The sequence below is a fragment of the Gossypium hirsutum genome, chromosome A10 (genome assembly GCF_007990345.1).
Source record: "Gossypium hirsutum isolate 1008001.06 chromosome A10, Gossypium_hirsutum_v2.1, whole genome shotgun sequence".
Lineage (NCBI taxonomy): Eukaryota > Viridiplantae > Streptophyta > Magnoliopsida > Malvales > Malvaceae > Gossypium > Gossypium hirsutum.
This window is the reverse complement of record NC_053433.1, coordinates 117,158,714-117,176,029: the sequence shown is the minus strand read 5'-3', so window position 1 is coordinate 117,176,029 and position 17,316 is coordinate 117,158,714. Positions and strand designations below refer to the sequence as shown.

Genomic DNA, 17,316 nt, shown 5'->3' with positions numbered 1-17,316 from the left:
AACTCTATTTTTCCTTTTTTTTTCCCCTAATTTTAATTATTGCATCCCACACCATCCAAAATTTTATTACACCTCTTCTTTCCTAACATTTATGTTTTAAAAGTACATTTGGCTAAGAAAACTATCCGTCTCGACGCCGCACATTGATCGGATACCGTTTTTGCGTTCGCGTCGTCGGAAAGAAAACGAGCTTATCTTCTTCGGCCGGCTCCCAACTATTCCAAGAAAAAGAAAAGGGTTACTTAAAACATAAAAAGATGAAAATTGGGGAGCAAAATGGTACATGTATGTATGATACCTAAACCGGGTTACTAGGTGGTGTAAAAATACGGACAGTTCTACTCTAGCAAGCTCGTATCCCGGGCACAATCGAGGCCCTCCTCCAAATGGTGTGAAAACGTTTCCAGGGCAGCTTATTCCCGATTTACTCTGTTAAAATCGTTGGTCACTCGTTAGTAACATTTTTTCTCAAACATGTTCGTTTATACGTTCGAGGGAGATGGGGAAAATGAGGAAAACCTACCTGCCATCTCCATGGATTGAACGTGCGAGCATCTTTGAACTGATTGTGGTCGAGATGTACGGCTCGGAATGATGCGAAAACCCTCCAACCTTTCGGAATTGTGTAACCTGGTTGAACCGAGTTTATCAGTAAGTACAAAGCTAGCCTGAAATTTTATAGTAACATGACTGTCAATAGACCATGATCAAAGCGTGTTTTCTAACCTTTTATGTTGATATCCGTCATTGCTCGTCGGAAAACTCCGCTGATTATGTTTGCAACTCGTAACGTCTCGTTAACAACCTGAAAACACATTGAGTTCGAAAATTAGGGTCAAGGCCCGGGTTTGGTTTCGAACTACATGGCAATGTTTCGAACTTACACATTGAGTGAATGGCATTGACTTATAATCACTCCATTGTAAAGCCTCGGATTCGGATTTTTTCGCCCTAATCCCTTCATGTTCTTCCTGAAAATGAAAATTTACAATCAAGAAGATTGATAAAAATCTATCATCTTTTGGCAAACAAAATCTATACGAGTCAATATGAATCATAGTGTTATTTGTTTTATAGATTAATAAATAAATGAAGGGAAAAAAAGCTTTAATGTTTTGATCTAATTATGGTTTTAGTCCCTCTACTATGCTAAAATTTAAAATTTAATCATATAATTTAAAATAAGAAAACTATGTTACTCGTACCCACACCCACATGATTGTTCGAATATGACATATTTAAATGTGAAATATGAATATCGAACACCGCTGTAAATATAATCGGTAAACTATTTTGTCACCCAATTATAAAAAATTACAAAATAATCACCCAACTACTTTTTTTTTTGTCACCAGCTCGCTAATGTAAAAATGAAAACACTCAAAAATCCAAGATAGTTGGGTGACCAAAAAATGAAAATTTAAATAATTGAATGACTATTTTGTAATTTTTTATAGTTAAATGACCAAAAAAAAATTTACTAATAATTGAATGATTACTAGTATAGTTTACCCTTTATAAAAATAATACTGATAAATGGGTCTTGAATATGACTCGTGGACCTATGTGGGCCTCAAAAGTAATCATGGGCCATGCGGTGTTCACATGAGCCCAAATCTCCTAAAATGGTCCCACACAAACACTGATTTAAAAAAAATCGAACGGCTAGGATTAAAAACCATCATCAAAGCAAAAAAAAATCCTAGGAATCAAAAAAAGTTTTTGCCTTTTAACTTATAGGGTTGGTGTAATGACTCTTTTTTTCTTTTAAAACTTTACCACCGTCCGATGGTCCTTTCATCTTGAAATCAGCACCTCTCATTTCCCAACGTCTCACCTAGGGACCATGGGTCAAATCATACACCCTATTGTACACGATAGCATCCCACTTACCCAAAAATACCCTTTGGAATCTGTAAGCCTGGGGAAAGGGTTGTATGGTCATTTCAGGAAAGACAAAATGGTCAAAGCGTAAGAGTGGTCAGAGTCTCTGACAAAAGGTTCAGAATTTTTCCTCCTTTTTTTTTAAATATTAAAACACTTATTGATTATTATATTAAAACCCGATTAAATTTAAAAGAGAATAAATTTAAATTCGAACCTCTAAAATTAATAACTCAAAATAAGACACAAAACTATTTTTTAAAATTTTAAAATTTTATTTAATTTAAATCGATCTAATTAAAAATCAATATCTCGACCGAGGCATCAACTTGTCCTGTTAGACAAATTGCAGTATCTACTTTGACTCTGATGATTTTAATACTTCTTTACTTTTGACCTACACCACTAAAACCAAATCCAATCTTACCATAAACATTTTCCCTTTTTTACTTTTCCTATAAATGTTAGGACAACATTTTCAATTTTAATTTTAAAGTTAAACCTAAAAATATGTTAATTAAAATATTTTTTTTTAAATTCCATTTTGATTCACCAAAAGAATATTTCCATAATTAAAAAAAAGGCAACAACGTAGATGCACCAATAAAAATAATATTTTTTAATATTATGATGAAAGTGACTTAATTTTTTTATCAAAGTAAGGGCCTTTGATCACATGATGGGAACAATCAAAAGATTTATTTTAATAAATAAATAAATAAATAAATAAAATTATTTTTTTTATCAAACTCATGTGTGGCAAGTATGTTCCCCTAAGTACATCTTTGGCCATATTATATAATATAATAATATACTTTTAATAAGTAAAGTAAGGCCATGTGATTTAATCATCTCATTATTTCATGTGTGAATGCTTTGTAAAGGCTTTTTATTTACTTTTTTAAGGTTATGAAAATTGATTACTTGAGAAAAAGCAATGCCCCAATTTTTTAGATTTATTACTTTCTTTTCTTAAGATCCCCCACTATGAAATTTTTGTAGGTTAAATTATAATTTTGATTTTTTTACTATACTTAAATAGAAAATTTAGGGTTTATTTGGATGAACGGTGTATTTATATTAGTGCCAGTAGTGAGATTAGATATTATAACGATATTGTAGCATGAAGAAAAACTGAAAACTAAATGCACTGCACTAGAGGGACCAAAGCCAAATTTAACAAAATTTCAATATTTAAAAAGGAATGAAGACATACCTTGAGTTGAGCCAAAGCAAGAGGTGTCTCAGTCAAGAACTTGACAGCAAGAGTCATGATAGTTGAAGTTGTTTCATAACCAGCAACAAGCAATGCTACCAAAAAATCCACTATTTGTTCATCTGAAAATTTATCATCCCCTGCCAATAATGCTGCCAACATATCATTCTTTTTTGCCCCTCTTTCATACTCTTTCCTCCTTTCCCTCACTATTAAACTCAATGCCTCCGCCACCTTGGTCCGAGCCTAAAAAACCCAAACCCGAATTATTAAAACGATATTCCGATATGACAACATATAAAAAAAAATATTAATTACTTACTTTGATGGCTCGACGATAAGTGGTTGAAAAAAGTGGAAGCGGAACAGTAAAGAATCCTTCAATAACTAGAAGGTATTCTTTTCTTAAACTTTCACTCCATTCACCAGGGTCATAGCTCATTAGTTGCTTCACTGTTAACTCAAAAGTTATCTATAAAATTAAATAATTAATTAATTAAAAAAATAATCATGAAATATAATTAATTAGGAAGCAATAATGTAAATTTAAATTTTTGCAAAGGACTTAAATGTAGATTTATCAGTTTTAAGAATCAAACAACATTACATGTTGGTTTTAAAAGTTTCGAGTCTTATGAATAAAAAGAAGAATACTAAAAAAACCTTTGTCGCATTCTAAATAAAAAATTTCAATTCAATCCTTTTATAAATATAAAAATCATAAATTAATATATAATAAAATTACATCTTCTAATTCTCTAAAATTTTAAAAAAAATTATTTAATTTTAAAAAAAATATAAAATTATAAATTAATAGACGAAAAAATTATAATTAAATTCCCATCCTTAGTTGAAGGTTACTATCAAATATCAAAGTTTTTTTAAAAAAAATTAATAATAATAATAATGAAAATGATGGTTTAAAGTTTGAAAAGTTTTCAAAACAAAATGATTTTAAGCCGTAAACTTTATTTTTTCAACTTTCTCCCACTGAGTCACCACAGCCATTTTTAACGTGTTATATAATGATTAATAAACCCAACAAGGATGACCAAACCAGCGAGTCAACTCAGTACTATATATGTATAAAGTAAACATGTAATAATGTCTTTTTTTTGGGTTACCTTCTTGGCTTCTTCCATGAGGAAGACACGGTCGGTCCATGAATCCAAGTTGAGCCGGATTAACCGGTCTATATCAACCAAAAGATGATCCTTTATAATCGACGAGTTAGCAAAACTCATAGTTAAAGAATGCATCTTTTTATGTAGACTTCCTTTCATTAAAAGCAAAGAGTGTTTCCCAAGCAAATTTGATATCGAACCGGGGTAACTACACTCGAATAATTTCCCTTCGTTTTGTAAAATGAACCGGTTCGTTTCCGGTTCTGCCGAGAAAACAGTCGGTTCACCGAACACATGAGTTGTGAAGATCGAACCGTATCGTCTCACCCTTTCGTCGATGAACGGTTCAGGGTTCTCGGTCTTGTAAGCGGCGATAAGTTGGAGGGTTTCTCCGACTAAAGGTAAACCCAGATTTCCTGGCGGTAAACGGAGACGACGGTGACGGGAGGAGCGGTGGAGGAGGAAGGAGACGGCGGAGATGAAGGCGGTGATGAAAATATATTGAAGGAGAAAAGCCATGAAAAAGGGTGTTTATTTGAAAATATATAAAAAAGAGATATTGAAAGAAGAGAAATGGGGAAAGATGGTTTATAAAGAGGGAGACAGTGTGTGTGTGGTGGTTTTATTGGGAAGGGGAAGATAGTAAAAGAAGCACACGAGGGGTATCTCATATCTGTAAGAATCTTAGGGGGAAAGGGATGAAAAAGAAAGAAAATTAAATGTCTTGGGGGATATTTTCAATATCTGACACCTTTTTCCTCTCTTTTTTTTCTTACTTTATATTTAAATTTTGACAGTGTTAAATTTTTTTTTATCTTTTTTACTACTAATAATAGAATTTAATTATTTATTTACAAATTTATTGATGATGTGTTTTTGTTTATTTGCCATGTTTGAATTCCTTGTTTGAAGCTTGGTATGGTAATAATATTAAATATAAGAAAAATGGTGACTTGTTTCTAATTTATTCTTTAAAAAAATTAATTGACTCGATTGATATGGTATTATTGTCAATGTATGAAGATGTGTATTCGAGTATACTGAAGCATGTTATCCTCTTATATATGGGTTGAGAGTGGTTATAATTAATTTTAGACATTGTGTCAAAAAGAGCATATATGATCGGAATCTATAATGAGATTGTTCAAAAAAATTTGTAGTATGTGATATATATGTATCACATGTAATTCCAATCGATGTAGAGATAGGGATAGGATTCTTTTTAAAAATAAGGAATAAATAAATTATGGATAAATCCAAGCGATATTTTCGTAGGCGTTTGCTCCCGATCCAATCGAGGGGATCGAATTGATTATAGAAACATGAGTTTAATTAGTTGACTTATTAGTGAACGAGGAAAAATATTATCTAGGCGAGTAAATAGATTGACCTTAAAACAACAACGATTAATTACTATTGTTATAAAACAAGCTCGTATTTTATCTTCGTTACCCTTTCTTAATAATGATAAACAGTTTGAAAGAAGCGAGTCGACCATTAGAATTACTTTTCTTACAACCAGAAATAAATAGGCTTACCCCTTCAATTGATTCAAAATTATCAAACGTAGACTAATGCTTTAGTAAAAAACTTTGATAATCAAAATTGTCGTGTCGTAAAAATAAATAAATAAAAGAATCAAACCTGATTGGGGAAGAAAAAAATCTTTTTTTTTATTGAGCTTTTTCGCTCATCTTGTTTTGATGACCTTATTAGAATCATAATTTTTTTTATCATATTATAAATTTTTTTAGAGCTAAAGTGTAATTTTACCATTATACTAAAATATAATTTCATAAAATTTTAAAGGGCTAAATAAAAATCTACCATTTTTAGAGGCTAAGACCACTACCTTCCCCTTCATCATGGCCTTAGATTCAATTGTATACATCTTTTACAAATCATAAATAGCATTTTTCATATTCGATAAATATAATTATTTGTGTATGTAATATCTAGACATAAAATAATGTTAGGTCGATAATAATGTTAATGATTTGTAAAAACTGAATTAAAAGAATTCATATATATACATGGGCGAAGTTAGAAAATTTTTTTAAGGGGACGAAATTAAATTGTAATTTTTACAATAATAAAACTACATTTTCACCATTTTAATAGCCTATATTTTTATAATTTTTAAAAGATTAAATCAAATTTTTATCATTTTAAAGGGGGGCCAAAATATAATTTTACCTTTATTAATTTAAATTTTTAAAAATTTCAAAGGTACTAAATTTTTAAAAATCTCTTGGCCCACCAAGAACCTACTAGAAAAACCAGAGAAAATCTCTCTTTAATCAACTTTAATTTTATTGAGTTATGTCAAAATAATAAATTTAGTCCCTAGCATTTACCAATTTTGTCATTTTGACACTTAATTTTTTTATCACATTGACCCTCAAAAACCTAGAACAATATTGATGCGGTTGTTTACATAGTTGTCTACATGTAATTCATAAGAATTCAAAAATAAAAATAATATTTAGAAGTATACATAGATTCCTACGCTAATGTCACTAATTTTAATAATTTAATTAATTTTTTCATCTAAAAGAAAGTAATTTGACTAAAATTTAAAAGTTGTAATCCGAAGTGAAGAAATAGGTAAATGTTAGGGGAAATTTTTGTCATTATCCCATTAATCTTTATGTTAGGTGTATATCTTAGGATGAGATCCTTGTTACTCCTTGGGGATACTTTTTTCATAAAAATAGCATATCACTTCAATTAAGTAATTGAAGGTACTTGATCTGATATCCATATGGAAAAAGAAAAGTATGTTATCATAAATATCATAATTTTACTATAATAAAGCAAATATGCTCCAATGCTAAAAAAAATAGAAACTATTATTTTAAGGTTTAATGAAAAGAGATTGTCATTATTCCTCCACATTGTCCCAACAATTCCCAATTTTAAAAGGCAAAAGAAGTAAGAAGTTCTAAATTTCTATAAGTAAATGTAAAGTTTACATTCCATAAAATTTGTAACTTTTATAATTTAGCCAATTGAGTTTTAGCTCGATTGGTATTGGTATTGGTATTGTTGTCAGTATAGGAAGACGTGGGTTCGAGTGCGTTAAAGTGGATTATCCTCCTATTTAAGGGTTAAGAGGGACTATGGTTAGTTTTAAGCATTGTATAAAAAAGAGCATGTATAAAACGAACTTAAAACGAAATTAATGTTTAAAAAAAACATTTATAATTTATTTTTATTAAGATAGGTCACCAGTAAATTAATAAATATTTTAAAAATTATTAAAATATATATAATTATTATGTTTAGCAAATAATATCTTATGATTCATTTCATATAAATTCACGTGTTATGATTCATGAATTATAAAATGAACCTATAAGATAGCTTAATCATGCCAAGATATATATCTTTATTAATTGCCTTATTTATACATGGAGAAGTTTTTCCCTTAAACTTAGGGCTGAGCAATAAAAATAAAAAATCGACTTGAACCAAAGTGTTTGGACTGTTTATGGATTACAAATTTAAAAACTACAGTTATTCGAAATCGAATCAAATTTTAATTTTTCATGATATAAAAATAAATATTTTATATTTAAATTAGTGAAAATAATTTAAAAGTTCTTAAAAAATTATTTATTTTTAACAATATTTATTAAAAACTTGAATATTTTGTTAAATAATATTAAAAAATCATAAAAGAGAACTCTTTTTGTTAAAATAAGTCTAAAAATTTAAAACCAAAAATTAACATAAAAAATTAAAAATCGAACCAAATTGTATTCAAATTAACGATATAATTTTTTTAAAAACCTACCTAACCGAACTAATATCACCCCTAGTTAAAATAACTAAAAGGTATTGTATGCAAGCTTAATAAGCAACCTTTTTGGTAATGAGGGATTACCCTACAATTTTAGGGAATAATTTTTCTCCTTAACATTTTATTTTCTTAAATATGGAGGTTGATGATATCATGTTCATCCACATGGTCCCCATGAAGGACAACAAGCTCTCTACCCACTAGACAACCCCATAAAATAATTATCCCTTACAATAACCCACAACTCTTTGTTTTTTATGTTAATATTATTATTTAAAAGGAAATAAAAAATCCTTTAATATGAAACTTCTCCCTTGATTGGTAAAAGGAAATAGTTTTCAACACTTTTTTAAGATGAATGGATGTATAAGCTTAGATAATGCTTATATATTTTATAATTAAATTAAATTTTTATTTTCAAGTCGAGTTAAATCACTCTAAACTAAAATTCAACTTGTTCAAAATTGGATTAAATTGAATAAATTATTTGGCCCGTAAACATATATAATACATTATTATATATATAAGAGATTCAATTAAATCGGTTTATAATTTTTTATATTGTTAATATTTGTAGTTTTCATGCATGTAAAATTTTGAATTGATCTGATATCTCTATTATATTGATCTAAAATATTGTTTGTATTAATATATATTTAATGATTGAATTTTTCTTACATAAAATGAATAGTTAGAAATTTTTAATTTATACCAAATCTGACATACATGATCTACATGAATAAATAATAAAATATAACGATTGGATTATTAAAATACTAATCGTATAAAAAGTAACAACAGGTTAAAAATTTTACATAGGTGTGAGTGAATCCCTCCCATATATATCATTTTAAATTATTTTTAAGAATTGCTGATTGAGTCTTAGCTCGATTGGCGTCGACATTGTCTCCAGTGCAGGAGGACTTGAGTTTGAGTGTACTGAAGTGCATTATCCTCCTATTTGAGGGTTGGGGAGAGATTATGGGTAATTATAAACATTGTATAAAAAAACAGATATGATAAGAATCTATAATGAAATTAATGTTCAAAAATTTTATTTTTAAGAATTATGAAACAAATATCAACTAATATGATCCTCACCATTTTTTTTTATATTTTAAATCAAAGTTTTCTTTTCCCTTTGAAACAAATGTGTTATATTAAATTTATTAGTGGAGATTTAAGAACCTTTTAAATAATCATGGATTTTCCAAATTAAGGGATTTTATTTGTAGCTAAGTGTATAGGTTAGTTGTTTTGAGACAGATTTCAAAAGACCCTCAACTCCTGGGATTTGGACAAAAATTCCAAATTGTTATTTTATAAAACATTGACAACTATGTAATATTTTTTTTATACACCAAGTGTTAATCAAGTGGCATTAAAAAAATAAAATTAATAAATTATTTTTAGATTTACATGCATTTTAAAATTATTTAGTAATTGGATTTAAATGGATTTGTTAGTAATTATAAATGTGTGTTATGTTTGAGTAGTAAGTGGAGAAATTATTTTATGAACCCTTCTCACCACATCATTCATCGTCCATTTTTAATTATTTAATGACATTTTATCAATTTTTTCCATATCATTGACACATAACTTTGGTGATTTTTTTCTACCTCAAACCCAAACTTAAACTCTGAACCTCGAACCCTAAGTCTTTTAAAGTTTAGGGTTTAGAATTTAGGGTTTGATGTTTGAGGTTTGGGTTTGGGGTTCATGATTTAAGGTTATGGTGTAGGATTTTGGGTTCGGGGTTTTGAGTTCTGGGTTTGTGGTTCAAGGTAAAAAAGTTATCATAATTATGTGTTAATGTCGTGGAAAAAATTACTAAAATGTCATTAAATAATTGGAAAGAGACCGTAAATGATATGGTGAGAAGATTCCATAAATTAATTTCTTGTAGTAAGTGATATTGAATTGAGTATAATTGGACCTCAATAATGCTTTCCAATTCTAGGAATATGGTAAGAATTTGAGTAATCACGCAAGTAATTACAAATAATTATACTCAATTTTAATTCCTCTGTGACTTTCTAAATAAACTCGTAGATAGTTTAAGTTTAAGAATTTGTTTTTATACAATAATAATAGTATTTTAGTTTTAGAACATATATTTTATTTTTTAAATATAATCATATGTTATTTTACTGATCTGATTTAAATAATTAAAATTTTTATTGATAAAAGATAATTTTTCATATATTTTGACCTACTAAATATTTAACTAAATTATATAATATTTATTATAAATTATTTTTACATGATTAACGACCAACGGATAATGAGAAAGAGTATATGTTTAATGTTAGAGAGGGGAAAACCTCAACAAATAGGGAATGCTAGAGTATTTAGATAAAATTGTATAGAATGTTTATTTTTCTTGTTAATTTTATTATAATTTTATTGTTGAATACTTTTTGAAAAAATATATCACAAACGATTATTTGATTTTAATTTTTGTTATTGTTTTTCTAAAATCTCAAGTATTATTGATATTCTTTTTATAATTTTTAATATTATTTTTAAAAATTATAATATCTAGTTGTATAATTATAATTTATACTACCAAACATAACATAGGGAATCACGATATAATTGCACTCTGTCAATCAAACATGTTTAGGGAAGTAAAATTCCTTGTAATTACAAGAAAGTATAATTACTATCCTACTAATTGCATTTTCATCAAATTACTTTATGGTGTCCAAACACAGCCTTGATAAAAATGGTTAAATTCTATTATTAGTCTTTTTATTATGTGCAAGTTGTGGATTTAGTCCATTTACTCTAATTTGTTATATTTTAGCTCTAACCCAAACGATGTCATTTAAATCTTTTAGACCAAATTCCACTATTAGTCCTGTACTATGCGTAAGTTCTGGATTTAGTCCATGTTTTCCAATGTGATCATTTTAGTCCATACATCAGTTTTTCCACATGATCAAAGCCATCAATTTAACCACAACAACTAACGATTTGATCAAATTGAAACTACTAATAATAGTATAAATGTAGAGACACAATTATGCCAAATTAAAGTACAAGGATCAAATCTCACATTTTAGCATATAAAAGGGACTAAAATTGTAATTAGATCATTATATAGTGATCCTAACAAAATTCATGTTGGATTATGGGAATCTAAACCCAAACACATGTGCCATCATATCCTATAGTTTCTTGCACTAACACCAATGTTAATTTAATATTGAATGATTAAGATGCTAATTGGTTAATTAGTCATACTTAACATTAATGCAAATCATAGGATTTGGGAATATTGAGATAGTGACGCCTTTAGTGCTCTTTGAATTGATCTTCTTGGCACCCTTATCCATACACTAAGCTATATGGAAGTATTTTATACCCATAAAATTTCCAATCCCTTATCTTTCCTTTTCTCTCTTCAATTATTCTTTTTGTTTCCAATAATAATTATCCATAAAACGAAAGGACGTTTTAAGATAACGAATTAATTAAAAGCCCTTCTTTTGCATGTTCATGGCAAGTCCTCTATGCTGAATAATCAATGTCACATTGTCACCTAAAAAAGAAGAAAAAAGAAAAGTTTGAATCTCTTCATTACAACACTTTTCGACCATCTACCGTTATCTTTTTAATTTTCATTTCATGATTCAAATGAGAATCATTGGTAACATATGGTGATTTTCGTTGCTTCAGGGTTGGTTGAATTGATTGATTTGTATTTAGTATTTCAGTAAATATCGGTATTTAAATCTCTTTAGCAGTTTCAATTAATAAATAATTTGTAGGTATCAACCTGACATATTTGACCCTAAAAAAAAGGAATGATTTTCATTAGCTACTAGTATTAATTTGTCCATATCATTCGGATTAAAGTAAATATAGAGATTGGTATATGAAATTTTTAAATTATAGATTCTGATCATATCTGTGTTTTTTTTACACAATGCCTAGAACTATTTATAAATCCTCTCCAACCCATAGAGGTGAAGCCAGAAAAATTTTTAGGGGGGCCAAAATTAAATTGTATTCTTTTTATGATAGTAAAAATGCAATTTTACCATTCTAATAGCTTATATCTTTATAATTTTTAAAGGATTAAATAAGATTTTTGTCGTTTTCGAGGGGCCAAAGTGCAACTAGATTTTTTTTAGACAATTTCATTATAGATTCTGATCATATCTTCTCTTTTTGACACAATTCCTAGAACTATCCATAGCCCCTCTTCAACCCATAGGGGTGAAGCCAGAAATTTTTTAGGGGGGTGAAATTGAACTAAATCAAATTGATCATTTTTAGGGGGCCAAAGTGCAATTTTACCATTACAAATTTAAAATTTTAAGGGCCTTAAAGGGAAAATTTCCATTTTAGGGGGTCGAGACCCCTGCCAGCCTCCTTGGATTCGCCATTGTCAACCCATAAATAGGAGAATAATGCGCTTTAGCATACTCAAACCCACGTCCTTCTATACCGACAACAATAGCCATACCAATCAAGCTAAAACTCAATCAACAATTATCAACTAGATATCTCAATCTATTAGATTGATATCCATCATCTGCAAAAACGAAATAGATTTAGGTAATGGCAATCCTCCAAAAGCTTAAATATTTGACTATTTAAAATATCAAATTCAAATATTAAAAAATAAAATAATAAAAGATATATGTATCTTAAATTTAGATGAAATGGTTGTTAAAATGTAACTATTTTTTATTCAATGATTAGATAGACAGAAGCTTACATCAACTAAATCAATAATTGCGCCAATTAAATCTGTTTACGGAAAAAATTTCGATTTTTAAAATTTAGTCTCAAATTTAAATTTATCAAGTCAAATTTGTCGACTCTAAAAAATTTAATTTTCTTCATCTAAATTTAATTAGAATCGTTCAATCCATGAATGGATTTGAACTAATGATTCCTCAAACAATCGAAACCGGTCGATTCGATTAGTACAAGCCGTGCTGCTCCCTTCAATGGTCCCCTTGATCCAACCCCCAAAACCCACCTTTGTTTTCTCATTAAAAACAAGACCCTACATTTTTTTCTTGTGCTCTAAATCTTAAAAAGATAGCATATGGGACTAAATAAAACCAATACCACTCAATATTCTCACATTACCAAGAAAAATATGAATCATCGAAAACTCATCAAGTTTTATTTACAATATTAGGTTGCAATTTTATTTCTTTTGTGGGACATTAACAATTTTGAATTATATATATGACATATGAATTATATACACTTGCCGACACATTTTTTTTTGTATTTTATAATTTTATTTACATATATTTCTATAATAATTAGGTTTTGTTCCTAAGAAAATTGTAACAAGTAAATGAGTAATGTGACTATATTTGATCAAATTTTATATAATAGATCAACTTTGATTTTTCTATTATTTTAAAAGTTATGCTTTAATCTAAGTCACTAACATCGTTAAAAAGTTTAATTAGTTTTTTTTAATAATCTCATTATAGATTATGATCATATCTACTCTCTTTTTTACCTATAGTCCCTCTTTAACCCATAAATAGGATGATAATGCGCTTTAACGCATTCAAACTCATGTCTTCCTCTATTAGCAACAATACTCATGTCAATCAAACTAAAATTCAATCGACAATAGTTCAATTAATTGATAGATATGAAATTTTTAAAAAAAATGTAAATCATGAAATTAACTTGGATTTTTTTTATCAATAAGTGAAAACAACTATTTTAATAATCATAATTTCACATCACAAATGGTATAAGAAAATTCAATTTCCAAGTGTTTTTTAGATTCACATTAGTCTGATTCGTGAAATTTTTTTAATGATGTTAAGAATAAAATCGGCGATAATTGAGACAAAATATATTAAATTAAAATATAATAATTAAATGTTAACTAATCATAGGTTTAATGGTAAATAATTTGTGTTGTTTAAGCTTTTGTTGACATTAATTATCGAGTTTAAACTTAAACAATTTATTCATTTACCTCTAACAAAAAAAACGGGAGAAAGTGATTTTTTTTTCTCCAAATATTTGAACCAAATTCGAATCAGAAATCGTCATAATAAAACTAATATCAGACCGTAAAACGAATAAGAAACACTGTAAGTATACTAAACTTAGTAATTTTGGATTTTTTTTCATAATAAATGCTCTTAGTGTACTCTTTAAAATGATCATATTAGGCAAGTTATTATTTCAAATTAATTATTAATTATTACACTTAATAAATTATTAACAAAGTAATAAAAACTCAGCAAAAAAATCATTCTTCAATTATTATATTGTTCTCAAAACCAGCCTAGAATTTAGGGTGGGAGTCATTAGAAAAGGTCACTTATTGGACCACAAAGGCCAATGGTCACGATTTGTGGTGCATAAATATGTTATTGTACCAATTATAAAGCAAAAAAGGACCACGAAATCTCTTCAAATCTTTACTTCTTATTTATTCTTTCTGTGAAGGGGACCAAATAATTCATCCCATTCAATTTTGAGACATTACAAATCAAAATCAAAATAAACATATATATATATATTTTTTTCTTAGATAGTTAATTTTTTTTTATTCTAAAAAGGTAGAAGTGAAATAATTATACTAGCTAAGCAAATTCTCATTTAGCCAAAAGCAATCTTATTATGGGTTTATCCTTTTGTATTGATAAAAATTCACATACCAATTAAGCTAAGACTCAATCGACAGTGACAAAAAAAAATTAAATACAATTTTAAAAAAAAGTTACTTACCTAACAACTAATGATTTTATACAATGAAATAACCTAGTTTTCATATTCAAAATCGCTTTTGCTATTGCTAGATGGATGCAAACCAGAGAGTTCTTTGCAAGGGGGAAGGGAAAAAATCATTTTAGGGTGTTTTTCAAGCATTTAATTTCAATAAAATATTTGTATAGTGTTTGTAGGTAATATATGTTTAGGAAGAAGATGTTGATATATGGAATTATAGGAATAAATGTACTAAGTCTAAAGTTGATTCAAGATGACGAGTGATAGTTCAATACTTATATATTCAAAATTTGTAATTTGGACACATTTATAACTTCTAGCTTGAACACTTTTTAGTGTTTCGATCATCCCAGGCTCTAAAACTTTGTTTTAGGTGTACTTTATATTGTCAGAAAGGGAATTTGAAGCTCTCTCCAAATATTGGCACATAAATGCTAAATACATTAGGAACAAATCCAAAAATAAGGAAAAAAATTATAAGAATTTTGATGTATTTTCATATTTAAACCATATCTCCTAATATACTTGGAGTTTTGAGTTGAAATATCTACATTGAATGTGTAATATGTAGATCTTCAATCAACTTTTTTTTTTTTACTTTTCCCAATTGAAGCTGTTATTTTTAACAAAAGAAATCATCAAAAAACATGTGGAAAATGATTCCTAAATATTACAAAGAAATAGACCTAGCAATTTATTACTATCAAGACATTTGCATTGCCATTTAGCTCTTCCTAAACCCCTACAAATAGCTTTTAGTTTATAGAATAGGAGGCATCTTGGAATTGAGATTAAGATCATTTTCTTATTTGTGTTTATTTTGTTTTTCATTGTTCTTCACTATCCTGTTCATTACCCTTGTAAAACCCTAAGTTTCTTATTTCTAATATGTCTTTTTTTCTCTAAATTTGAGTTATTTAAGTGTGTTATTCTCTTCTATGTTTTTCATGCTGGGGTGAAAGAGTGAAACTCTTGGCAAATACTAAGGTAAATTCTATACTCGTCATTTGAGCTAAAATGAATTATTAGTAACTTGTTATAATCATACTTGTAAAATAGAAGCCTTGATTTATTATAGACAATAAATGACACAAAATATGTTTGGATAAATTAACATTGATTTATTATAGACATATAAATTTTGACATAATAAATATTTGAATCTTTTCTATAAGCTTTGAAGTTATCAAGTTATTTATAAAACCATATGTTATATTTTTGGACTAAAATGGTTGAGCATTTTTACTACATCATCCTTTGTTTATGAATTCATCTGCTTAACTTTTTGGACTTGAATTGTTTGACAATCATACTTGACACTCCTTTGATGGATATACCTTTGCTTAGGATTAACATATTTAATTATTGGACTTAAATTACTAAATTATCCGATTCAAACCCTCATTGTATGTCGATCCTAATTGAGTAATAAAAGTAAGTATTAAACTTTAAACTTAGCAAGACACCAAGAGTGCATCCTCTAACCTCAGTTTATTTTATTCCAGGCATTTATTTTTATTTCTGGCGCTTCTGTCTCCCACCTTCATTTTTGATATCTCTACACTCATTCCAAATTTAATGTTAAATGTTTGTTTTATCATAATATTTGTAAATTTTAATCAACTTCCCTATTGATCAACCTCGGATTTTAAAGATTTTATTACTTCAACATAACCTACATTTAGGTTTGTAGGCATAGAAAGTGTCTGTCTCACCTCTCTTTAAGTAATCTTACGTTCCGTTGGTAATCTATTTTTTTTTTTTACAATTGAACTCTATTTTTTAACGACTTCTATTCTTTTTAATTAAACCAAAATGAAATTCTAATAATACTAATAAATCAAATTCTCTAGTTCTTTAATATATTGTTCAATTAACATTTCAATTATATTTATATATTATTACAAATAGAGAAAACTTAATATTTAATCTGTTATATCACATTTAATGTTATAATAAATTTTTTTTCTTTTCCATTTTGCTATGATTAAAAAGAAGGTTAGTTGTTTATTGTTCTTCCCTAATTCTAATTTATCTATTTAAAAAAATTAAAATTAATTTATTAGAGAAATACATTAATTTATTAGTAAAATAAAAGAAACAAAATCTATATTGTAAAATTTTGTAAAAAGTACACTTTCACGTAACTTTACATTCCGTCAACCAAACAACAAAATCACCAACAAGTATTAGGTGCAGTAGTAAGGCACATTACACTCTTGAATAGATAATTTAAGTTTAAACCTTAGATACAACATTATTAGAAATGACAACCACAAACTCCAATATAAGCTATAATACGGATATGAAAAATTTGTTGTTTCTTATCTTCTTGTAGTATTTTTCTTTTCTTCTTTTTCTTGGATGGTGGGGGGATGGTTTCAAACTTAAGAAAGGTCAATTTTTTAATGTCAATTTTTTAGTGTCAATTTTCCTATCTTGAAATTAGCTAAACATTATAAATGAAAATTTATTTAGCCATGAAGCATAGCCAAACCTTTCAACCAACTAGCCCAAAAAGTTGGATGGTGAAGGGTATAAAATTATTG

At 27.8% G+C, this 17,316-nt stretch overlaps 1 protein-coding gene across 1 annotated transcript; it reads right to left on the bottom strand.

Annotated features, from left to right (window-relative positions):
- Positions 1-36: 36 nt before the first annotated feature.
- Positions 37-4,744, bottom strand: LOC107931824 (cytochrome P450 90A1). The gene is given in 8 exon segments (NM_001327339.1): positions 37-215; positions 299-429; positions 524-630; positions 727-805; positions 885-971; positions 3,101-3,346; positions 3,423-3,572; positions 4,225-4,744. Coding segments are annotated over 8 exon segments (1,413 nt in total). The 5' UTR covers position 4,744; the 3' UTR covers positions 37-121.
- Between the last annotated feature and the right edge of the window lie 12,572 nt (positions 4,745-17,316).